This window comes from Numenius arquata, chromosome 14 (genome assembly GCF_964106895.1).
Source record: "Numenius arquata chromosome 14, bNumArq3.hap1.1, whole genome shotgun sequence".
In the NCBI taxonomy this organism is placed as follows: Eukaryota; Metazoa; Chordata; class Aves; order Charadriiformes; family Scolopacidae; genus Numenius; species Numenius arquata.
Window position 1 is genome coordinate 1,300,910 of NC_133589.1, and position 25,190 is coordinate 1,326,099.

The 25,190-nt window shown below is 51.0% G+C and overlaps 1 protein-coding gene across 1 annotated transcript in view; it reads left to right on the forward strand.

Annotated features, from left to right (window-relative positions):
* Positions 1 to 1,174: 1,174 nt before the first annotated feature.
* FAM20C (FAM20C golgi associated secretory pathway kinase) overlaps positions 1,175 to 25,190 on the forward strand; it is a 58,609-nt gene continuing 34,593 nt past the window's right edge. Inside the window, exons 1-3 of the mRNA XM_074158396.1 lie at positions 1,175 to 1,701; positions 3,832 to 4,004; positions 13,256 to 13,334. Coding sequence (XP_074014497.1) covers positions 1,175 to 1,701; positions 3,832 to 4,004; positions 13,256 to 13,334 — 779 coding nt within the window. The remainder of the gene's footprint in view (positions 1,702 to 3,831; positions 4,005 to 13,255; positions 13,335 to 25,190) is intronic.

Genomic DNA, 25,190 nt, shown 5'->3' on the forward strand with positions numbered 1-25,190 from the left:
CTCGCTCATAATATTTAACACACCCACTGAAAGCTGGAGCTGCAGAGCTACTAGTCCAACCAGTCTCCCGAATTCAGCATAGCTGAAAGAGGTTTTCACTCTGCACCTGCCAAAGATCTCTCCCCCCTCTTCCCTCCTCTCCCCCTTCTCTCCTCTTCCCTCTAAAAGGCAGATCTGTAAAACCCAGCAGAGATCAAAGACGGGACCTCTTTGCTTAAAAAGAACCTCTACTGATTTATATTAGTTTCTTTCCTCTAATCCTTTCCCCCCCTCTCCTTTTTTTTTTTTTTTTTTTTTCCTGTGCCATATTTAACCTTTATGTTGCAGTTGTGCCATCAGACAGTTGTGCAGCCAAAAAAAACCAAGGCAAGCCAAAGCGAAAGCCCAGCTCGGATACAGCAGCCACCCAGGCTCCATCGCAGCTGAACATATTAATCTCCCGCAAGCCCTGGACGCGATGGATGAAGAAACTGCAACCGCTCTAAGAAAATTATTTTCCAGCCAATGTTCTTAAGCAGCCCGAGAGGAGAGCGAGAGCGAGAGGGAGCGGGCGGGGAGCGCTTCTGCTGCATCACTGCTCAGACCCGAAGGAAGGGAGTCAGCGTTTCCAGCACAGCCAAATATTATGGATGATTTTTTTTCTTCTGTCGCCTTTCCGTACAGGTTTTCTTAATATTATTCTTCCCCCCTCCCGCTCCCCGTTATTTTTTGGGGTGGTTGTTTTGTTCTTTTTTTTTTTGTTTTTTTATTTTATTTAATCAGAGCTGGCGTCTGATGCCGGTTTCTCTTCAGGAACCCGCTCTCCCTGTTTGTTGTGATCCCTGTAATATAACGAGCGAGAAGCCGTGAGCAGACGGCTGTGTACCCTGCCGTGCCGCCGGCCGCCTTTTCCTATTGAAAAAGCTCGCTCCGGTGCTATTTTATTATTTTTTAAAATTTTTTTCCTTTTTTTTAATTTTTTTTTTTTCCCTCCCCCTCCTGAGTTCTTGATGATACTGGGACATGAGGACCTATTGTTCGTAGCCCGTGTGTTTCTCGGCGCCTATGGAGATAACTTTACGGACTTGACGGCCCGCTGCCCGCCGCGGAGGCAGAGCCCCGAGCCCCCGGGGGGGGCCCGCCAGACCCCCGCCCGCCCCCTCCCTCCCCCGCCGACCTCCCTCCCGCCCCGGCCATGAAAATGCTGCTGGTCCGCAAGTTCCGGGTGCTCATCCTCATGGTGTTCCTCGTCGCCTGCACCATGCACATCATGATCGACCTGCTGCCGCGGCTGGAGCGGCGGGGGCCGCCCGCCCCCCGCCCGGGCTGCTCCTGCCCGCCGCCCGCCGCCGCGCCGCCCCGCTCGCCGCCGCGCTGGCCGGGCAAGCACACCCTGCGCATCCTGCAGGACTTCAGCGCCGAGCCGGCCTCCAACCTCTCCTCGCAGTCGCGGGAGGCGGCCGAGAGGGCGGCGGGAGGCGGCGGCGACGGCGGCGGCGGCGGGGGGGGAGCGGCGGCGGCGGCGGCGGCGGGGCGGGGGAGGCGGCTGATCGCCCCCGGGCCACCGCGCCCGCCGCCCCCCGCCGCCGCCGCCCCGCTGGCCGCCCTCTTCCAGCACCCGCTCTACCGCGCCGCACGGCCACCGCTGGCCGACGGCGACCGGCTCTTCAACGTCAACAGCGACATCAGGTTCAACCCCCGGGCGGCCGAGCAGCCCGAGTGGTGAGTGACGGGGGGGGGGGACGACAAGGGGGACACGGCCCGGTGTGGTCCCGGGGGGGTGGGTGGGGGGGGAGGCGGAGACACGGGCGTGGGATCCGGTCCGGGGTGGCCCGTAGCGGCGGGCGGGGACGGACCCGGGGACCCGGCCCGGTGTGGCCACCGATGGGACACACGGGGACCTGGCCCCCTGTGGCCCCGTGGGGGGGGGGGTACCCGGGGTCTCGGCCCGATGTGGCCTCGGGGGGGACGGACGTAGGGACCTGGCCAGATGTGGCCCTGGGAGCGGGACACGGGGACTCTGCCCCCTGCGGCCCCGGGGGGGGGACACGCGGAGACCTGGCTGGCGGAGGGGGACCCGGGAACTCTGCCCCGTGCGGCCCCGGGGGGGGACACGGGGAGTCGGCCCGGTGTGGTCCCGATGGCGGGGGGGGATACGGAGACCTGGCCCAGTGTGGCCCCGGGTGGGGGGTCCCGGGGCAGTGTGGGGGGGTGGAAAGGCGGCACCCCGGGGTCGCTGCCTTCCTTCTTCCCCGTCTGGTGGTGTAGGTTTCCCCCGGGAATGGTGTCAGGGCTGGTTTGGGGCTGGCAGAGGGTGAAACTGAGCGATTTGGTGTCACCGGGAAAAAGAGGAATCGGGGACACAGGCCTGGCCGGTTGTGTTCCTTCAAAAATATTAAAAAAACCAAGCCTTGAAATACAGAGTAAGCACAGGAGGGGGAGAAGGCGGGAGCTCCAAGGGTGAGTGTCCCCTCTCCGGCCGCAGGCAGAGGCAGATGCCACCAGAAGAGGGGTGCGAGAGGTGGGGGGTGCGGGGTGAGCCCCCCTGTACCTGCCGAAGCGGGAGCCCAGTAAAGCATTAACTTCCCTCAAAGGCAGCGCCTGGGGTCCCGGGGCTGTTCACCCCCACAGGGATTTCTGCCTCTGGGGTCTGCCCTGGGTGCTCTGTCACCCTCCATTAATGCTCTCGCCCCTCTGTGGCCCCCGGAGCCCGCAGCCCCCACTGCGAATCCCCTGCCCTCGTGGCTCGTAGGAAACGCTGAGGAATTCCCACTTCCTGGGAAATGGGAAGGCGAAGGCTTGTCTGATCCAACAGCACCCTCTTCCTGGCCCCGGCACCCGCACGTCTCATCCGCTGCGTGGTGTCCCGCGGGAGCTCTCTCTGCAGAGCCGCCGGCGAGGCTGAACTGCTAGGAAAAAAGAGAAGAAATATTCCTGTTTTCCGCCCCTCCAGCCTGTGAATTGTCCAGGCCCCTTCTGTCTCATAATCAAAACTGTGGAGTGAGATAGCCTGAAAAAGTTCTGGTTTCTCTGAGAGACAAGAAACAAAACAAAACAAAAAAAAAAAAAAAAGGAAAGTAAAAAAAAGAGTCACAAACGTGTGGACATTTGGAGATGGCTAAAAGCACGGAGGACTTTGGGATTGAAGATCTGTGATAGTGTATGCAGTAGGTGAAGAGTGAAATTATCACTGATGCCCACAACACAGCTGCCTCTTGTACCTATTTTCCTGAGAGGCTGCAGCCAAAGTTCACCGAAATAACATGAAATGTAGCAGCTAAACATCATTTTAACCATTATTTGCTGTAACAGTGTCCTGCTGCTGGGGAACGGGCAAACCCACCCAGAGGGAGTTCAGGGTGACCCAGGTTCTTCTCCTCCCCTGGATGGGAACAGGAGCAGCAGGAGAAGGGGGATGTTGGGCAGGGGAACAGGGGACCACCGCGCTCCCAGCCCCGCGTCCCCCTCGGATAGAGGTGCAGGGTGATGCTGGCCCTTGGGTCCCCGGTGTGTGTGGCATACTCCAGCCTGAACACAGCACAAAGCGCACAGCTCCGTGTTTCTGCTCCGAAAGGGCCCCTGCCGAGCTCGGAGATGTCACACCGGGTTTTGCTCCCGATTTCCACGGGCTTTAAGTGCAGAGTGAGGAAGGGAGGGGGGGGATGCAGCTCCCCTGGGACCCAGTGGGTACAGGGACAAGCCGGGGACTCTCCCCCCTGCGTCCTGCTGTGCCTCTCCCGGGTGCCACCTTTTGAAGCCCTGTTTCTTGATGCCTGTTACAAACTGTACCGTCATTTCTTTCTCCTCATTTTGGGTTTTTTTGTTGTGTTCTTTTTTTTCTTTTGGTGATAGGCAAAATGAAGACAATGAAGAATTTTTGCCAACTGGAGAGACCACCATAGACTCCTACCCAAACTGGTTAAAATTCCACATTGGCATTAATCGGTACGAGCTGTATTCCAGACATAACCCTGCGATCGAGGCTTTGCTGCAAGACCTTGTCTCCCAAAAGATAACCAGCGTTGGTATGTCTGGATTTATCTCATTTTTTTTGTGATTATTTGCTCATTGTTCAGGGTGTCATTGCCATTTGAATATTAACGAATATTTTGCATGGCTTCTCCCCGCTGTGCCTCCAGCATCGCTTCCCGGCAGCCGCACTCATTTTCCCTGTTAAACAGAAGGAGCTATTGCCAGCTCTGTATTACCTGCATAACTGAGAAGTCGGCCAGCGAGGCAAGCGCCGGGTCTTTTAGTCACAGTCGGGCTGAAAGTGCCCTGTTCGGGTCTTTAAAATAAATACAATAATTAAGACAAAGGGTGGCAAAAAGCAGAGAGCATCTTGCTGGAGCTGGGGTTGTACTGGTGGCTGAGGACTGTTGAAAGGCAGTGCCTGGCGGCTCCCGCTGTTCCGCTTGGGAATCCACCCCGGGATGCGCAGCCCGTGGCGCCGCTTAAACAAGGTGACACCGTTCAGGGCTTTTCTCCAGGGCCTGACGGCAGCGTGCGTCTCCTTGAATTTAGCTGTGCAGGGAAAAAAACCCCACAACCCCAAGGGGAAACCCTGGGATACTGAGCCAATGCACCCCCGGTGTTCTTTGAGCCGGGTCCCTGCAGCAGAGCCAGCCCTTTCCATTGGCTGCGCAGAAGATGGAGTTACTTGCGCTGACCAGGCGGTTGCTGAGTTGGTTCCCGAGGCTGGGATGAGCTCAGCAGGGCTTTAACCCCAGGAGGCAAAAATTCCCTTGTTTCAGCGGGAAACGGGCAGCAGGAACAGCACCAGCAGCCCTGAGGTGCCCATTGTCCCTCGTGTGGGTCACAGCGGCTGCTGGGCAGGAGTCGGGGGGGTCCTCGGTCAGGAGGAGTGGGCTGGTGGGGCTGATGTGGATGGAGAAGGTGTGAAAAGCAGGATGGCAGAGGAGAGCTGCTCCTGTGGGGATGGAGCTGCGGGGGGCAGGCCTCGGGGTACAACACTGTGTGGGAGCTGGGTGCCACCCCGCATGCTGGGTCCCAGGGTCCATCAGGGACCCTCATTAAAGACAACAAACACAGGCTTGTTTATTAGCCTGGGGTTCTGTCCCCAAAACTCTGGATTGGAGTGATTCGCTGAGGAGATCGGGTTTGACAGTTAAGCTTCAAGTTGCCCCAGGAGGTGGTTAGGATGGATATTGGGAAAAATTTCTTCACCAAAAGGGTTGTGAAGCCTTGGAAGAGGTTGCCCAGGGCAGTGTTGGAGTCGCCATCCCTGGAGGTATTTAAAAGCCGGGCAGACGTGGGTTAGTGATGGTTTTGGCAGAGTTGGGTCGATGGTTGGGCTCAACGATCTGAAAGGTCCCTTCCAACCCAGACAATTCTATGATTCTATGTATTGTCCCTTCTCTGGCTCAGTGGTGACACCGCAGGCACTGCCTGTGCTCCTCTGGTCTGTGCTGGAGGATGACAAGGGACGTGGCCCAGGTGATGGTGTCCTTGACATAGCCCTCACCTTTCCTGACCTCTCCCCTCAACACCAGCCCATTTCTGGGATATTAGTGACACGTGTGAATGGGGATTGAGCCAGCACTTTGTAACACGTGTGTTGACGTTGCTCTTTGAGCGCATCCATCAAGGAGGAAAGATGGAGCCTGTCCCTTCCCTGTCCCCAAAGAGAGAAGTGGTGCCCCCAGCTGTCCCCAGCTCTGTGCAGGGCTGGTGCTCAACCAAACCATCTCCCGGCTCATCTGCTGAGGTTTACACAAAATGCATTGGCCTTGGTGGTGTTCCGTAGCACGTGGCTGCTGGGTGTATTGATACTGTGAGGGTGGTGAGAGCCTGGCCCAGGTTGCCCAGAGAAGCTGTGGCTGCCCCATCCCTGGGGGGGTTCAAGGCCAGGTTGGAGGGGGCTTGGAGCAACCTGGTCTGGTGGGAGGTGTCCCTGCCCAGGTCTCTAAGGTCCCTTCCAAGCCAAACCATTCCATGGTTTTATGATTTTATGGTGAATGCTTCCAAGCTCCGCTGTGTTGTCTATGCAGGAGGAGAGCAGGGTTTGCAGCAAACTCGGCAGCGTTTGAGCCATGGCGTCTGTCACTTCTGCAGAGCAGTGGGACAGTTAAGGTTGATGCAGGGACGTAGAAGCTGATGGGAGAAGGAGGGAGGTAGGAATGAGAAATCACAGTTTAGTGCTCACTCTTCGCTTGATCTTCTGGGCTTGATCTTCACTTGTGCTTCTGGGCATGTTGCTTAACCCCTCTGTGCTGCTGTTAATCTGGCAGTGAAATGGTGATCATGGAAAATAGGAGTGAAACCCTCACCCTGGTGACGTAACGTGGAAGCTTACTTCCCTGGGGCCATGATTTCACCTAATGTGTCATATAGATGTGTCATGAGGTTATCATTAATTATGATTTTGGTAGAGCTTTCAGATCGATGGAGGGAAAGGGCCATGGGACCACAGAGGAAGAATTATGGTCGTTATTAGCGATTTCCTACGGGATTGTCTCTCTGTTAATGTTTGAACAAGGCTCTTCAGAGCATGGAGAGGCCCCTTGTGCCCCTCACAAAAACACAGAGCCACGGTTTCTAGCGATGATCCAGGATAATTCCCATCAACTAAAAAGATGAGGTGCGTTTGTTATCGGTCACTGTGGGAACTGACAGGGAATGATTCCTACACATAAATCCCAGTCTGAAATCAAGCGTATGGAAATGGAAGGGGACTCTCGCCCATGTAGAGATGTCAGGATCTGAATTTTGCTGGTAGCATCCACTGCCTGCCCCTGGGGGGATTCAGGAGCTTTGTCAGGTTGCAAAGCAAGAAAGAGCCTATTGTTAATATACTTTTTTTTTTTTTATTACACAGTGCAGCATCTCTTGTTTTGTGTTGCAAATTCTTTGGGTGTTTAAAAATATATGCTTTAAAATAATACCTGCCAGTTTTCAGCTTTACTGCAGAGTAGCAATGGGGATTCAAAAGCGTGTAAGCTGATTAATAAAGAGCAATATATTTGACGAAGGGACATTTATAGGGCTCTTCCATTCTTTTGCATATTCCTGCATGTCTTCTTATTTGTCTGGGTTTTTTTTCCTTATGGTCATTTTTTGTTCTTTTGCTTTTTGTTGCCAGGTTAGAAGTATAAAATAAATGGAAACCTTCATAATGGCCAATCTCCAGGCTTCTTCTTGCAAGCAGGACAATGGAATGTACAGGCTTACATGCATTAGATGAAATGGGATATTGCTTTATCCAGTCTCTTCCCAGCATTCAGATTTGCTTTGGCTCTAATGGAATTAGGTGATTTGCTGTGCGGGTTCTTGATATCTCCAGTAATTAGACCCAAACTGCAGCTAACCAGCTTTCTTAGCCCCGCTGTAATTTCTCTGCTGGGCTGCATTATTTATGGGGGAGAGCGGTGACCAGATTGATCCCCGCCATCCACCAGACCCCCTCACACCACTTTGTAACCTGCAGCGTGATTTCTAAAATGAAAACGGTGACAGAAGCAATTCCCCAGAGCAGGGAGCACCAAGGTGACATTTTCTTGATGTTAAAGTTTAAATGGAACAAATGCAGGGAGGGGAAGGAGCGTCACACTCAGCTCCCACAGTGACACCTAGAGCTGGCCTTGGAAAGGACAGGGTTACCCGGGGCTTGCGGGCTGAGGATGTGTTCTCTGCCCTGCATGGATATATATATTTCCTATTCATTTTGTTCAGCATAAAGGGATAGCTCTTAATTTGATTTAATTCACTGAAAATTTCCTCTTGCCATAAATAGGAGCCAAGAGAGAATTGTTTTTCCACTGAGCGCTGAAACCCAGTTTTCAGGAGCAGCACACACACAGGCAATTGCACATTTCCTCTGCCTTTCAGAACTGTTTATTGCAGGCATAAATAACCATAGTTAGCTTATTTTCTTGCATATTTACAGGACGTCTGTGCATAATTGCGGCAGCGCTGTCAGCAGTTTAACGACAGACACGGGCCGGTGGGTTGTCGAGGCAGCGTGGTCTCGGTCCTTCTGTCTGAGGCGCTGTGCTGGGGGGGTGGGGGGGGCTTGTCAGTCCTGCCTTTACTTGGGGTTGATTTTTTGATTCTTGAAATTTCCTGGTTTGGAAACATTACCTGCCTGAGTTCATGTCGGAACCTGCGATGCCTTCAGTTTGTGCAGGCAGTAATTAGAAAGCAGGCGGGCGAGATTACTCACGCAGCGAATAAATGCTGCAATTAACTCAGGTGGACTCTGCTTCAAGTCAGGAAAAAAAAAAAAAAAAAAAAAGACAAGATGCCTAATATTGAACCTAAATTCTGGTGCTAAAGGAAATTATAAAAATCTCATCCAAAGGAAGGGGAAAAGTACTGTTGAAAACGTGTGAAAAACATAATGAAATGTATCAGCATTGATTTACTGTATGAGAAAACAATGAATCTGCCAGGAGTCAACAGATTGATTTACAGTTCCAGATGAAAGGAGGGGACTTAAAATGTACAACAAAGCCTCTGAACGGTTGCGCAGATCTCTTCCCCTCCACAAGTCTTTTACTCTCTTGACTAAACCAAGAAAGGCCTTTAGAAACAAGTTAGCAGAATTGGCTGAACAAGAACAAATTAAGAGATGATGAGGGCTTGAATTTGTTTTGAAATTTGTTCTTTACAGCTTGAACAGGGCCATGTCTCTACCCTGGGGCAGAGCATTGCTTGTTAAAGCCAATCAACATGTTTATGTTAGATTTAAGCTTGATCTATAAATAGGAATCCAAAATGGATCTGAACGTCCTCCGTTTCAGATGTTCCTGCATCCCAGGCTCTGACTGGATCTCACTTCTCAGGCATCAGCTTTGCATGATTAAATACATTTTAAAATGTTTGTTGGATTCTGACCGAAAACCAGGTTCAGAGGTCCTGTTGGGACTCCTGCTCTCCATCAGAAGACCACACGGTCCAGCCAGGCCAGCAGGATGAGGGCTGTCCTGCAGGAAAACTGTAAAAAAAACCCCAAAAACTGGAAAGCCAGACCAGTTCACATTCCAAATCCTTTTGGGTCAAAAGCCTTTGGGCAACATTGGGTCTCTACTAGGGGTTGGTACCAGAGGCTTTAGAAGAGAGAGTCAGAAACCCTGTGACACGCAGTTATAAAACGATGACTGAGAGATGACAGGGAGCGCGTCTTTTTTACTGGATGGTGTCTGTGGATCAGGGGGGATATTCACGTCTTTTATTTGTGGGGGGACAAGGGATGTAGCAGGCATGGCACGTGGCCCTGACAACAGGCTTCTAGATGGAGATGGAGCGGGGATCTTCGGAAGCTTGATCCAAAGTCCATCAGAGAAAACAGAAGGAATCCCACCAGTTTCACTGGTCTTTGGACAGGGCTCTAATCCCACAGACACTCAAGCAAAAAGATGTCTCTGGGAATTTTTTGCAAAGCCTCATAAAATTCAGAAGATTTCTGTTCACACCCGAAAGGCCTTGCATGGGGTTAACCGGAAAGGTTAATGCTGCTTTCCATTCCCTTCTGCTTTGGGGGAAAAGAGAGACTTGAGTTGCCTGAAGATAAAAACTAATGGTTGTGTTGGGATTTGTTTTTAACACTGTGCCAGTACGTCCAGGAGCTGTATGAGACTTGATTTGAGGTACCTGCTGGGAGCTAGCAGGTTTATAAAGCCTTTTACAGAGCTGTTCATGACCTGTGATGTTACAGGGTATTCAGAAACCTTAAAAAAAAAAATAAGGTGAATTCAGAGTGTGACTGGAGTTTCCCTTGGAGTCAGCCTTAGGTTGCAAGGCCTTCTTAAAGATTCCTCAGCCTGCTGATCGTGGCTGCGACAGGCTGTGATGGTGTAGCATCCTCCAATTTCTTGGAAAATTGTATATGTTGCTTCTGAATGTTAGAAATTCTTGAGGAAGGTTTGTGTGGGTGGTAGGTGAAGGGACAAGGGTACCTGCAGATAAGCAAACAATGTTTGCTGGCGATAAGCTTCTAGAAGATGATGGGTCTCCCACTCTTTGGCCATAATGGCCAGAGGGACACGTTTAACTGAGGTCTGAGCAGAAAGGAGAGTTCCTGAAGGAATACAGCTCAGAAAGGAGAGGGGAGCCAGTGGGCAGATGTAACGCTAAGTTAGGCGAAGGGAAGAAATCTGATGTAGGGGTCTGAGGGAGTCATCTCCAGTGAGGCCTGCTCTTTCCTGGCATTGCCACCCCCAAGGGTGTCCCCAATGGGACACTTTTCCCACCAATGCCCAAAGTTTACTCCTCGCAGCAGTGGGGGGACACGCGCCAGCAAAACTTGTGTTTGGTTGAGGCTCCTATTGTAGCCAATTAAGGCAATACAATAAGATGGATCTAGAAAGACCAGGGAGATGCTTTTGTCTTACTTCAGCTCAATTCCTTCTGACAGGAAACCAGGCCTTTTTTTCTCATGGAAGAATTATTCTGAATTGTTAATCTTCTTCATACGTTTCCCTGCTTGGTGATGACATGCTCATTGTTGAGTTCGGCTGCTAACAAAATCATTATCTGTCGAGTGGCTTCAATTTGTTGAGAAACCAGCCCTCTTAGTCTATCTGAAACTTCATGCCTAGAAAAGGACATGCTGGAACATCACTTTTTTTTCTTCTTTGCGTTGAGGTGATTTCCCAAACGCTTGGCTTCCCAGCCGGACCTCAAAATAGGCTCTATCCTTCCCTTTTCTCTGATGAGCTTACAGGATCTTGGCTATGTTTTGGATGTACATGTCCCATGGAGGAGAAGGAGCCAATCTCTAAGCCTTGAGCTCCTCGGAATTTAATGAAGCAGCATAAATGACATAAATTTTGGAGAAAATGTAGAGAAAAACTGGTCTTCGGTTGGTGGAAGCGGTCTGGAAGCTGCTGTATTGAGGCTGCTGGGCTGGGGAGAGTAACAGCAGAGAAAATGGAGGCGATTCTGCCCTGGGGTGCTGAGGCCGGTGTTACTGACCTGTGTGGAGGCAAAAGAGGGGTGCAATTACCCCAGGCAAAGAGGGGTGCAATTACAGGCCGGGCCTTAACGAGCCAAGCAAACCCTGCACCCCAGGGCAGGGTGGGCAGAGGGGCTGGTCGGGGATGGCCACACGTCCCTGTGGGCCGGCCAGAATAACCTGGGGGTCCCCGAACACAGAGCTGTGCTGTGAGGGTCCCAGGGTAGCACACGTGGGCCTGCGGGGGTCCCCAAGCACAGAGCTGGGGCGTGGGGGTCCCAGGGCAGCACACGTAGGTCTTTGGCTGGAGAGGTGGTGCTTCTCCTGGGCTTCAAGCTCTGGGCGAGCTGTGGAAGCTCCGACTGCCCCTTCTTCCCCCCGGGGCAGATCAACCGGCCCGTTCTGCACCAGGGAGGGATTTTGATCTGTGAAAGCCACGTGCTTCTACTTTACCTGTTCAGTGCAAGTTATTTAATGCCCTCTAATTTCTAATTATTTATTTGCTCCTTTGGGATAAACTGGAAATGCAAGAGAAGGCTGGGGTCAGCAAAACAGCAAGGCAGGAGGGATTTTATTCTAGAAGTGTAATTACACTGACCAGATTTGCATAGCATTTTGTTTGCAGAAATATATATCACAAGTGCTGAAAGAGAGCCGATGACCTGTCAGTAATAAGGCACAGAGATGAGTAATTAAAAGGATGTGCAGCTAATGGCATTGGTTAGAGAAAAAAATGTACAAGCTCTATAGGTGGAATGAGGGCAGCTCTAAGCCAAAATTTGCAGAGCAAGGTAACTTGACATTTGTGTAGTTCTCCAGTTGACACAGGTTTTGTCAGAACTGTAGAGAAAGGGATTGATTATCTGATCATTCCTAGGAAGCGTTTTTAAAGGCCTGGCTCACCCACACAGACACGGCTGCCGTGGCCCCTCTCTCCCGGCACAGGAGGGAATCGGGAGTCAGCGTGTGGGTCGTTTCACTTACTGGGGGCAGTTTTGATTGAGAAAAGCAGCTGGTTTGCCAAAGTGCGTATTTATCTCTTTTAAGTAATCTTATCATCAAGTAAAATGCATTTTTATGAAATCTTGTATAAAAAATAAGGGTTCACTCTGACTTTAGAAATGCTATAATCTGGCTGTTAACATGATACTGTCCAAATTGTTCAGACTGGTTTTGAATAAGTGTCCATCTCAGGTTCCTGTTAGCTCTCAGGGGGAAAGTGAGGGTGTTTGATGTCTGATCAGAGCTGGCCCCAGCAGGGACCAGGAGAAGAGGTAATGGGCACAAACTTGAACATAAGAAGTTCACTTCTTTCCTGTGAGGGTGGCAGAGCCCTGGAAGAGGCTGCCCAGAGAGGTGGTGGAGTCTCCTTCTCTGGAGACATTCAAACCCTCCTGGACACGTTCCTGTGCAACCTGCTCTGGGTGACCCTGCTCTGGCAGGGGGTTGGACTGGATGATCTCCAGAGGTCCCTTCCAACCCCATATCATTCTGTGATTCTGTGAGAACGTGCACGGCTTGTCTGTGTCACCTGTGTCTCCAGCCACCACAGATGGTTACCATGAGAAGCCATGACCCTCCAGGGACTGCTTGAATCTGGTTTGAATCAAGGGGCCATTTGACTCCAGAGTCCCCTGACTTCTGATTCCTGCCTTGGAGAAGCCTGTGGGGTTTGGTGGTGGGTCCCTTCCAACCCTATATTGTTCTGTGATTCTGTGACCACAGTCCTTCCCTCCAGTGGGGCCAGCTCTGCTCCCCTGCACGGGGAATCCGATCCCCTGGAGGGGAATGGGTGGCCTGGGATACATATCCATGGTGCACAGAGGAGATGAACTTAGATATCCCTACTGCTCATCAACAATTATTAGGCTCGCAGCAGAGATCAGAGATTGCTATAGTATCTGCTCATACTTTTAATTAGGGAAATGTCTGCTGCGCGTTGGACTGTCCATCCCTGTCTTGGGGAGCACCCCGTCTCCCTTCCCGTGTGGGCCCCTGGTAACAGAAGTCCAAAAGCGATGGGAGATGGAGAAAACAGGGCTGTGACCGTCAGTTCCTGCACATGCTGCTCAGCTGGGTGCTTACGGAGCCCGTACTGGTCCTGCCTGTGGCCGGTTGAAGAAGACAAAGACACGTCAGGGAGTACGGTCCCTCTCCAGTCCTGGTCGGCAGCTCAAAGCCCTCCCCGTGGTCTGCCCCCGCTGAAGGATCTGTTCTCCAGTTAGGATTACCCTGCTTGGTGCTCGGATACCGCAGTGCTGACTAACACAGAGCAAAAGATAAATGATTTTGTTTTGAGGAAGCTGAGTGTAAGTAGATCCACATGCAGCATTTTAAAGCGGTTTTGTTTTTTCCCCATAGCGATGAAATCAGGAGGCACCCAGCTGAAGCTGATCATGACGTTCCAGAACTATGGACAAGCATTGTTCAAACCCATGAAGTAAGTACAAAAAAGGCTGTGTTGTAGAGTGAAATTGCGGTGGAATAGCCTGTTGCTGTTTTTGAAGCTGTTAAAAGTTGGGTGTAGCGTCTCTTGAGGTTTGTGTGTCTGGTTCCCCTGAAGGTAGAACTTTGGGGCTGTGGAAACCTTGCCCTGTTGGAGTGGACTTTGGGAGAAAAACCCAGGGCTTTGGATACATTGCAGAGTTCTCAGGAATGTTCCTCACCCCCATCTCTGTGAAATCTCCCTTCATAAATACAGGATGTTTTCAGCATTTCTTTCCTATGTAAACTTTATCTGGTGTCAGTGCTCCTCTGGAATATGGCCAACAGGAGAGATGCTTCAGAACAGCTTTGGGAAGGGCTAAATAGTATTTGTCCGATAAATTATAATTTAATCCATTGATTTATTGCTGTTTGTATTAAAGGGTTGTATTAGTCATTTGGCTGTGGCTGTGCTGACTCTGTGGAAATGAGTCTGTGCGAGGGTGGTACTGCAAGGTAATGAATCTAGAGAGAATGGGAAGGATGGGATGATGCAGCCTTGATTTGTGCCTGCCCGGATCCCATTGAGATGAGGGAAGTTTTTCAGATACAAAGCAGATGTAGATGAGCTCTGAATCCTGACCTGTGTGTTTGTGTTGTAGTAGGGGAAATGGCTCTGTGCGTATTGTGGAGGGTTTAGCAAAGACACTCGGGGCTGGAAAATGTTTAATGAAGCTACTCAGTATCTGTGTCAAGGGTACCACTGGAATAATAAATTCATTCCTTTCTTTTGCTCCCACTATAGGGAAGTTCAGTTAATTTCCTCCAAGATGGCCCATAAAAGACTAAAGTAACCGAGAAGGAGTGGTTTGGAGGATGTTGGCTTTGTTACAGCCGTAGTGGGGAGCACAGCTCAGGGGCGAGACTGAGAAATCCCCTGTTTCGCTGTGGATTTCGCTGTAGACTGACCCCAGACAAGTACAGGTTTGACTTGATCCGATCTGACTGCCAGAAGGACCAAAGCATGGGTCCCACTTTCCTTCAAGCCCCGTTTGAGCAGGAGCCCTCCCTGTGTGCGTTCATCCTGGGAATGACAAGGAAATCCTGTGAAATTCCAGGCAGCACATGGCGTTTGTGCAGAGGCCAAATGCCTCTCTGTTGTTTCCCAAACTGCACACAAATTTCCCTGTGTTTCTGTGGGTCAGTGGTGGCCTGGGAGCGGTGAGAGGGAGCACAGGTAATAGTGGCAAGTCAGAGGCAAGGCAGTCCCAGAGAGCATCTACTCCAACATCTTCCCCTCTCTGCCCTCTCCCTGAATGCTCAGACCATCATGGATCCATCCCCTGTATCTGCAAGTTTGGTGACAGAGGCACAATTCTTAATTTGAAGGGTGGAAATCGGGAACCAGGCGGGTTGGAGCCGCCTTTAGGTGTTTGGCAGAGTCGTGGTTGCGCTGTTGGCTTTTTGCGCGGTGCCTGATTTGTTTCTTCCCCGTTTGCCGAGAGGCAGATAATCTCAATCTTTATCATTGGTGTGACATTGTAATTCTGGAAATGCTAATGAGGTCAAATCAAAAGTTTACCCTTCCTACTGTATACAACACGGCCTTGGCAAGATGATGGATGGCAACACAGGTACAGCCACGCTCCTGTGTAGAGGCAATTACGACCATCCACTAGAACAATAGCAGAAAATGATGATGTCTTAATCATTCCCTTTGCTTGATTTGAAGGGCAGCAACACCCTGTTTTCTCACTGCATTAAATACAGCGCTGGGAAGAGCAGCGTCAGAGCCTTGGGCAGCTCTGTTCCCTCGCACCGCACCGCAGCGGGGCGACGGCTGCCGTTGTGCTGAGTGTGACCGAACACGTTAGCGATTTTGAATAAGGATGTTTGCGAGCATTTGTCTTCGCGCTGGTAACAGCAAGGAGGGAGCCAGATGCTTGGGTGGTGTAAATCTCCCTGTCTCCTTTAGCATCTGGTCCCATTGGCCTTTCTCAGCCAGGACTGTTGATGATGAAGTTCTGGGCTAGGTTTGCAGCATCATTTCTTTATACAAAAATAAGGAGCCTGGAACTACAAAAAAAACCCAAAAAAAACCCAAAAAAGACTTCTAAAGCTATGAGACTTCTTTTAGGACCTTCTTCAGGCCTTAGACACCTTCCAGGCTGTTTCTGGTGCCCCCTCTTTTCTGCAGGGTACTCTCTGATCCAGGCTTCACAAAGCTGCCTGTGCCTTCTCGGGTCAGGAGGCTACTGGGAGCTCGCAGATCAGGGGCAGACGTCACTGGTCATCAGAATCGGCAGTGTAAAGGACATATTTTCTAAGTATTTTAATTTGAGGACCATAAAATATCATCCTGGTGGCTACTTTTGAGGCCAGGTCACTGAAGGAAGTCCTTGGTGGATAGTCAGGATGTCTCCACGTGGTGCATCCCATGTGTTTCAGTTGTTCTGAACACAGTCGTTCTGTGTTCTCAGCTCCGTGGCTTTTCAAAGCAGCAGAAATTACACTTTTCTTTCTCCTGAGCTGATAAGCAACCTTCTTCATGAACCCCAGGAAGCATAACCATTGAGTAGTACTGAGGGCCCAGCTGCAAATGGGGCCTCGGTTGATCTCTTCAGTGCTGGGGGAGGCGATGTGAGTTGTGTTTCTGTGTTAAACTGACCTGAGCCACTGTTCTTCAAAAAATACAGTTGGCATCAGTAGCATTTCAGGCCTGATCCCAAGGAACGTTGGGATCCTGAGTTCCCCACCCTCTCTGGGATTCAAAGTACTGGAAGGGGAATGGTGTGAGGTCCATGGTGGGTGAGGTGCAGGTGTGAGGCTGGTGTCTGCCTGAGTTTGGTTCAGTGGAACTACCTGGGGAAGCTGGGTTTGCTCTACATAGCTGTTCTCAGCAGCTTCCCAATGGAATTTCTGCCTGTTTGGGCAGGGGAGGTCTCCAGAGCTTGGCAGGGACTTCTGCAGGGGGGTGACAGCAAAAGGTTCTCCTTGGCACACTGCTTGAAGCCCTGCGGAACCATCGGGCTTGCTCTGCCCTTTCCCAGCCTCCTGGTTCCACCTTGACTTTATCCAGGGCACAAGGAGCTCCAGGAATGGCCAGGCGGGATTTGGAAATGGGGAAACCGGGATCTGCCTTCGGCACCTTTTGTGCTCCGTGTTTGACATTAACTGACAGCTTTTCCTGGCCCGTCGGTTTGGGCTCACGGAGCAGATGGGAGGAGGGAAGCCTGACAGCCAGGGAGATGGGATAGCCGTAAATAAAGCCTTATCAGCTGCAATTATTTTATTTATTTGTGGCTCTGCATCTTCATTTCTGAAATAATTGCCCATAAAGTATAGCAGAGGGAGCCAATTCTATTTATAAATCCTATGGCCCAGTGTAGATTCCTTTGCTAATTCCAAATGCATCATAGAAAAAGCAAGTATTTGCTAAAACTCCAGGGAAGATTTAATGTTTTTGCAATGTATCTTACAGTTAATGTGTAGTTTTATTTAGCTCATAACAGTTCAATCACGCAAAATTATTACCATATGAGACAGGAAAAAAATAGCAACCTCCCCTTCTCCCATGATTAGTGTGTCTAACTGTACTAGTGTTGTACAGCATAATAAAATTTATTTACATGATCGCTGATATCTGCAGCCGCAGCTTTCTGTATGACTTACCAGGTAGGGATGCTGTAGAGCCATAAATTTCCAAGGGTTTTGGCTTATTTGTCCAAAAGGAACATGCGCTTTATGGTTTTATTTGTTTTTCCCGTTGTTTCTGCTGGCTGCTGGACTTAAATAGCTGGCTCAGCAACAAAACCAACACGCTGGGTTTTTTTTTTTTCCTCCCAAGGCTTTATTCTTGAAGGGGGAAATTCTGCTCCGGCAGAGCCAGGGTTGGGATTCCTATCGCATACGCGGGTGCCAGGGTTTTGAGAGAGGTTTTTATAGTTCCTTCTGGAAAAGCCAAATGGGATGGAATAGAAGATGATGCCTTGTTATTGGAGTTGTGAGAAAAGTGTCCTGTGGTGTGTGTTTGAGAATGACATCTCTCATTCCCAGTTTTATAGGCTGCTTTGTAGAAAAGTGTAGAAAGGGTATTCATTATAAAATCTTTGAGGTTTATTTGTTCCATTCAAAGAAATACTACTGTATCTAGTGAACTCACTTTTGACTGAAACAGATAAAAGCCAGTTCTGTTCCAACTTTAGATTTCGCTTGATATTTTTAACGTCTTTTTTCTTTTCTTCTGTTTTTACAAGTCTCAGTAGAGGGTTGGTAGGAGCCACGTTGCAGTTTCTTTCAGCAGCTGCAGTTTGCGGTTGAAGTCTTTAATAAAGTAGAACTAAATTAGCGCCAGGGTGAAATCAGGCCAGAAGAGACTTTTGGGGTCACGAAAATCGGTCTCCTTGAATCACAGGCGATCACGTAGTGAAACCCCATTCCTTGGTGGAGTCCCCATCCCTGGAGGTATTAAAAAGCTGGGCAGATGTGGTGCTGAGGGACATGGGTTAGTGATGGCTTTGGCAGTGTTGGGTTGATGGTTGGACTCGATGATCTTAAAGTCCCTTCCAACCTGGACAATTCTACGATTAACAAATCAAACACTGCTGACCACACTGTTTGTCACTCTTGCCCCCACTGTCCCCCCTGACCCTCACTGCTGTAGAAGTGATGCTGTCCATGGGGAGCATCTCCTGGTCCTTCAGCCTTGGGGACACGGCCCAGCGTGTGGCCAGCCACTGGCTGGGCTGGTGGCCACGCTGTGGTGAGGAGCTGGTGCTCTGTTGGGATAAAACCAGCAGACCCACCTCTCGGGCTCTGCAGTGCTCCTGTAGCCCATGTTTTGGCTCAGAGACACCAGCGCTGTCAGCTGGGCTGGGATGGAGCAGCCAGGGCCACGGGGAAGGTAATGTTTTTGTTTTGATTGGCAAAGCGCAGGTTTTTGCCGGCTTTTAAATGTCATACTTATAGTGACAAAGGATTAGCAACGTTCTTTAAGTTTCTCTTTGATTTCCTTTTAGGGTTGCTCAACAAATAATGCATCTTTGGGTAGGGATATTAAACAGGCCAAACAATCCCTGTAATACAAACAACTGTTAATCACTTTCACTTCCTATAGTAATGTTCCCTTCCTGAGCATTGTACCTGTGAAAGGCAGCCTCCAGGCCTGATTATCATATCAATTAGGCTGGTGAAATTCTTCCCAACCGGTAGCATTGATTCCAAGTCCAAGGAGTCAAAGTGAACTTCAGGATCGGGGCCGCTGGGAGATTGGTTTCCTTATTCCATGGCCTTTCTCGTGCTGTTGGGAGGAAATACGTTTTCGCGAACCTGTTGCATTTCAGCTGGCAGGGATCCAGTGCAAACACACTGTTATAAGTCAACATAGCAATTAAATCCAATTGCGATGTTTTCTCTGAGCAGCTAGAGCAGTGGGATCCGCACACAGCGGCTGCTGGGCTGGAATCCCACTGGGATTAACACTTCGGCAGGGTGGAATGTGCCACCGGACCCTGGAGAAGGCTGACTCCGTGCGAGGGATGTTCCTGGAGACTAAGGGTGAATAAACTGGCCCGAGGGGTCGAAGCTGGTAGTCCCAGCATTCACTTTATATAGATGTATTTAAAAATTGCAAGGAGTGCTTACATCACGAAGGAGAAATGCTTTCCTTGCTGGACAGAACAGTCAATAATCAGATATTCTGTGGGCCTCATCAGGTTTTGGGCTTTTTAAGGGCATTCGAGTCCTTACCTGCCAGGTCCCTGCTGCAATGTTTGCCTGAGTGAGACCGACAGGCAGATTGGATTGTACTTACATCAGGAACAAATCTGGAGTAAACTGGATGAATTATGTCACTTTTTATTTAAAGAACATGAGATGTGAGTGTGGCCCAACATAAGGACAGTAGAGGTTGTCCTTAACTTCTGGTATATTGCTCATTAACTGTTTTATAACTAAACCGGTTCATCAGATCATACTTCTTCAGTATTTCAGTGCAAATTGTCTTTTAGCACCCAGCAGTGCCTCTGGTCCAAATCTCATTTCTGCAGATTTGGAAATCTGGGGTGATTTGTGGATCCGGGATGAAGCCGCTGGCCCTGGACAGAGATGGGACCCGGGATGAGACCTTCTCCCTGTCCCTGAGCGCTGTGTTTCCCCCGCCACAGCTCAGCGACTGCTGGCTGGAATATGGATTGGTCCCAGCCAGCCCAGGAGAGATTTGTTCTCAAATTCTGCAAGTGTGTTTGTGAAGTGACCCCAGAGTCAAAGTCTGCAAAGTCCAGGTAGCTCAAAGGTTGCTGATCCCCATTGGGATCTGCAGGGACAGGGGACAGCAGCGTTTCACCAGGCTGGCAGCCGGTGAGGGGAAAATAAACCTCTGTCCCTCTCTCTCTGCCCCAAACCGAGCTGCCCCAGGTTATCCCTGGGTTATCCCTGGGTTTTGCGCCCCTGGAGCCAGGCAGGAGCCGCCCAGAGCCGGGATGGGACGGTGTGAGTCACTGCGGTCGCAGGAGTGGACCTTCCTCCAGCAAACCAGGGCTGTTCTGCAGGACATCACCGTGTCCGTGGGGTCAGCACCATCCGTCTTCCAAGCCCCGGGAAGCTGCCACCCACCACTACTGCTGAATCCTCCCCAGAATCCTTCCCCATGGCATCTCCAGCTCCTGGCAGGAGAAGACTTTACAGCTCACAGACCCCACGGTCTCTGCACCTGGGGCTTTTTGTACAAATAATTCAAGCCTTGCATTTTAATCCCACTCATTTGTTGGGGTTTCTCTGGCAGACGATAACACGATGCTCAAGAGCTATTTTTGTTCTTGTCTTGCATGGACACAGAAGGCCATGGGTACTGGCTGTACCTGCCCCTTCGCACCTTTTTGAGGGGCAGCCGAGTGGGCAGCCAGATTTCACAGTGGTGAACTGTCTCTGCTTGATTAGCCGCCTTCGATCTAAGTGCTCAGAGAATCTTGCTAATTAGTCTTTGGGAATAAAGACATGCCATGTTTTTTTCTTTAAAAGCCAGTTACTGCAGCAGCTGACATTTTTTTGTGTGTGTGTTACCACAGCGTATTAGGAAAGAAGCATCTTCAGCGTCTGATTTTAATCAAGCTACTTCTTCATTGTAATTTCCTGCATACCAAGAAATGCGGTCCCACGGCTTTGTCTTATAATCAGGCGCCCGCTTTCAGTTCCTCAGTTTCTTATTTCACATGTTTTCACCCGGTATGGGCAGCGCAGCAAACGCTATCGAGGGAAGAGCTGGCGTGAAATGCGTCACCTGTGATGTCCTGCTGGGTAACGGGGCTGGGGCCACGGGGGGCTCGGTGGTGGCGCTGAGCTGAGATGGCCTGAGTAAATCTAAGCAAAAAAAAACCCGTCCAAAATATTTTCGGTGGGATATGCAGATATCGCTACCCCGAAATATTTCATGGGAACTCGTCTCCATTTCTCTACAGCTTATAATCCTTAAAGGAGGCTCAGGAGACTGAAATTCAGGGAGGGAAAATGATTTGTGCAAGGCTTGTGGCGTAAAGCAGAGGCTGAAGCTGTTTTCTCTCTGGAGCAGCACATGCATCTTTGTCCTGGAGACAAGTTGTGCCGTGCTCATCTCCCCCCTTGGGAGGAGGTATTTTTGGAGGTTTTAGGGAGGTAAATTGCCCCCTCTCTGCCCCTGGCCCGTATCTCACACAGGGATAGCTCTGGGGATCCCCACGGCCCCGGGGGATACAGATGGGGGTCTGGCCGCTGGCGCCGAGGTTTGTTTGAAGCTCTTCCACCTCCTGCTCATTGGATCCCTCAGCAGAGTTCAGGATGTTGCCCTTGGAAGCGGAAGGGGAAAAGCAGTGGGGAGACGGGGCGGATGAACCAGCGTGTTCATGGGGATGAGGATGAGGACCCGCATCCAGCTTTGCCGGAGGTCACCGGTTCAGGTGACACGATCCCATGGTCAGTGACAATGGGAAAGCAACTGGAGGGACCCACAGCCGACGTGACAGTGTCTGGCAGGTGGGGGCAGGAAGGTTTTGGCAAAGCCCAGAGAGCGTCCAAGTGACGCCCTTGGCACGGTGCTGCTGGTGACTCACTGCTGTAAACAAACGAAAAAAAGTGTGTTTAAAATAGCCATAACAGCTGTTAATAACACAGCTTTAGGACACGCCGGACATCTCTGACTTTTTTTTTTTTTCATTTTCAGTGTCTGGTTCAATAGTGTTAGTACTTTTCTTGCTCACTTACAATTTTCCGTTCTGCGTGTGGGCAAATAGAAGCGAGAAAGCCTGAAAGTCTCATTTGCATGTGAAGAAGCAGCAGAAACCCAGAGTCAGTAGTGACTGCAAATGTGTGGGAGCTGGGGAGTGGGGGGGGACAGCAAAACTGTTGTAAATAGAAGCCATTTAAAGTGCTGGATTACGCGCTACGGATAATAAAATACCCCGAGCCAGCACGTAAGAGGGATCCTGTCCTCGGCAGCAGCTTCCAGCTGATCCTGTTAGCGCTTCCAGCCCTTTTGTAATAAACCTTGCTAATCGGGGGGCCAAATCCCTCACGCAGGGGTGCTCACCCAGCCAGGGGCCAAACAACGCCACGGCCGGGCATGGAGACCTGGGAGAATTAGCGGGAATGTTGCCCCCGGAGTGCAGATACACACAGGCTGTACGTGGATTTTGAGCTGCTTTTATGAGCTGGCATGAAGCAGCAAAAGAAATGAAGATGTTAAATTAATCTGTAGATTTCCGGGGAAATCTAGCAGCGATTATTATTATTTTCTTTAGTTTTAAGTGTGGCTGACTTGTATTTTGTTTGATTCTCTCTCCCGATACACAAGGAGAGAATTTCGACCCAGCGTGTTTGTTTCCCTATATTTTGTGCTTGCTTGAATCGCTGCGATATGATAATCCAGCCAAAATTTTCAAACAAACCTCTTTTGCATCTGATTCTTTAGGGGTTTATTAAGCAGAAAATCTGATTCCCAGAGCGTAAAACCCGGAGGTTTTTCAGCCTTTCATGTCGCGAGGTTCTGTGTCAGGGCCCTGAGTGATGCTCGGCCGGGGGGCGGGAGAGAGATGCTGTGGCTGGAATGGCGGCTCTGCCTCCCGGGGCTGGCGGCGGCACAGGCTCCTGCCAGCAAAATGCTGGTTTTCCTCTATAAATGGAGAAGGATGGGGTGCAACGAGGAGGGCTCGTGCCAACCCTGGGCAAGGTGAGGACAGCAGTTGTCCCCTTTGGCATGGACCGAGTGTCACCGTGCGTCTCCCTGCATCCTCAGCATCAGCCAGCCTGGGTCCCTGGGCTCCGACACCCGCAAAGCAGGCAAAGAGCCTGCTTTCCCCACTGCCTTTTTTCAGCAGCCTCCTGACCCCGGGTACAAGCACCGAGTAACTGGGAATTTAGCCCCAAACATGCCCGTTTTCACTGCGCCACGTCACTGGCCATGGGAGCCGCAGGGCTCCTGCTCCTCCCGTGCCTTCGCTCCGGGCGTCCGTGCTGCTGATTCCATCCGCGTGCCTCGAAGCTGTCTTGGTGTGCACAGGGTATTTTGGTACAGAAGCTGCTTTTTCTGTGCCTCTAGCACCCAGGGCACTAACAGCCTCCTCTCCCGTGCTGCGGTGCCCGGGGCGATGTGAGCAGTGTGAGCGCAGCCGCATCCTGCTCCGTTACCCGTCGGCCAGGCTGTGCAGAAGAGAGGGATGGCTTTTGCAGCGTATCCAGGCCACCTTTTCCAACCCAGGCCCTTTTTTGGCACCCATGAAATCGTCTGACTACTTGTGAGCGGGCACGATGCCACCCGAGCAGATGGGGCTGAGCGTCCCAGCAGCCAAGAGCCGGGGATGTTCATCTGGCAGAGGGATGGGAGAGCAGCGCTCCTCGGTGTTCGTCTCCCGGTGCCCGTCCCTCCTGAAGCCACCGTGGGGAGAACGGCCACGGCCATGGGGTGTCTGGTTGGTCAGGGAGTGTTTCACAGCAGGGATGTTGCCCCCACATCCTCCCCTTGGCTCCTGCTGCTCCATCACTGAGGATGAAAGAGTTTCTGAGATGCCTCCAGCCCCAGCTCCCCATTGGGCTGGGGACACGTGTCCTACCTGGAAGGCAACAGCAGAGAAATTCTCTTTTTTAACTGCCTCTGCTGGGTGGTTCCCTGTGAGAGGCTGGAGTGAATCCTGAGATAAAAGGATTAAAACATCCTCTTGGAGGCTGCGCAGAAATTGTCACCAGGGCTTTCTTTAAAACGTACCTCCAGGGAAGGCCTTCATGCTTAGTGCCGCGAGGGGAGGCTTGTCTCACACAGGCATGCGTTTCATGATGATTGACATATCATTAATTAACTATTATTAATTAACCCCATAATCTGAAGGGGTGGGGGGAGGAATTCCTCGCAGGCCTGGATCCCATCATTTCTCTGAGCACGCGAGTCCCCAGCTCTGCGGCATTCCCAAACCCTTCTGTCTGTGGGACCCAAGAAGCTCCTGACGAAGGCAGGACTAATGAACAGCCTTTTACAGCCCCTGAGAGTTGGGGGGGTTCAGCCTGGAGAAGAGAAGGCTCTGGGGAGACCTCGGAGCCCCTTCCAGTCCCTAAAGGGGCTCCAGGAGAGATGGGGAGGGACTCTGGATCAGGGAGGGGAGCCATGGGATGAGGGGGAAGGGTTTGACACTGAAAGAGGGGAGATGGAGATGAGATATTGGGAAGAACTTCTTTGCTGTGAGGGTGGTGAGAGCCTGGCCCAGGTTGCCCAGAGAAGCTGTGGCTGCCCCATCCCTGGAGGGGTTCAAGGCCAGGTTGGAGGGGGCTTGGAGCAACCTGGTCTGGTGGGAGGTGTCCCTGCCCAGGGCAGGGGGTGGCACTGGGGGGGCTTTAAGGTCCCTTCCAACCCAAACCATCCTGTGATTCTATGATTCTGTGGATGGTCACGCACCCTCTTGGAGACTGGCCATGCTATGAAATCCCCAAATCAGGACAGAAACCTGTTTTTGCCCCTGTTTGAGCCCCAACGTGATGACCTCCCCACTGCCCTCCACAGCCCAAACCATGCCCAAGTGCCGAGCTGCCCCAGAGCAGCAGCAGAAGGGACAAACTCCTCCCCTGCTGACTTCAGCTGGGCTGTGCTGTTGTCCTCGAAGACTTTATTTTGCTCTAAGCATTTTGAGCCAGCCTGTATCTTCTGCCAGTTCTGCCTGGTGGCCTCCTATGCCAGGCAGCAGCACGGTTATAGCTTTATTGAGCTTACTTTGTCTGTATTTGCCTTTCAAGGAGCAACAATGCAGCGATTCTGTGGACTAAATGTGGCCTAAGAAAAGAAATTGTCTTGTTTATCCACAAACACCGGGTTCTTGGGGTGATGCCAGTCTCCAGAAGATGCTGATAAGCCAGTAGTCCTAATCGCTGATCAGGGTTCTGCTGGTGTTTTGGCAAGGTTTTGTGTCCAATATTGTTGACCCTGTGCTTTTCCTGTTGCGTGCTGCATCTTCTGGCAGGAGAAGGACCTTCTCGGGGATCAGGATGGTTCCTGTATTGCAGGAGGTGCCTCAGAGCCCTTCTCTTCGGCAGGTCTCGCTCCTGTTGCTGGGCACCGGATACCAGGGTTCCTCCCTCCCTCCTGTTCCAGGCTCGGGGGTACAATCCTGCCCTTCTCCATCCCTGCGCTTGGGAACGGCCTCACACCGCTGACACCCGAATTACATTCTTAACAACAGTTTCCTTTGTTGTATCAACCCAAGCCAAAACAAACACTGGTACTGGAGGCTCGCTTTCTGGTTTAAATAACACAGACCTTTAAGTGGATGAGAGCTGTGAATCATTTCTGTGTGGATCCTGGTTGCGGGTTGTTTACTTGCTTGTTTGTGAAGGATTTTGTTCTTTTATTTTTTATTTCCCTGGC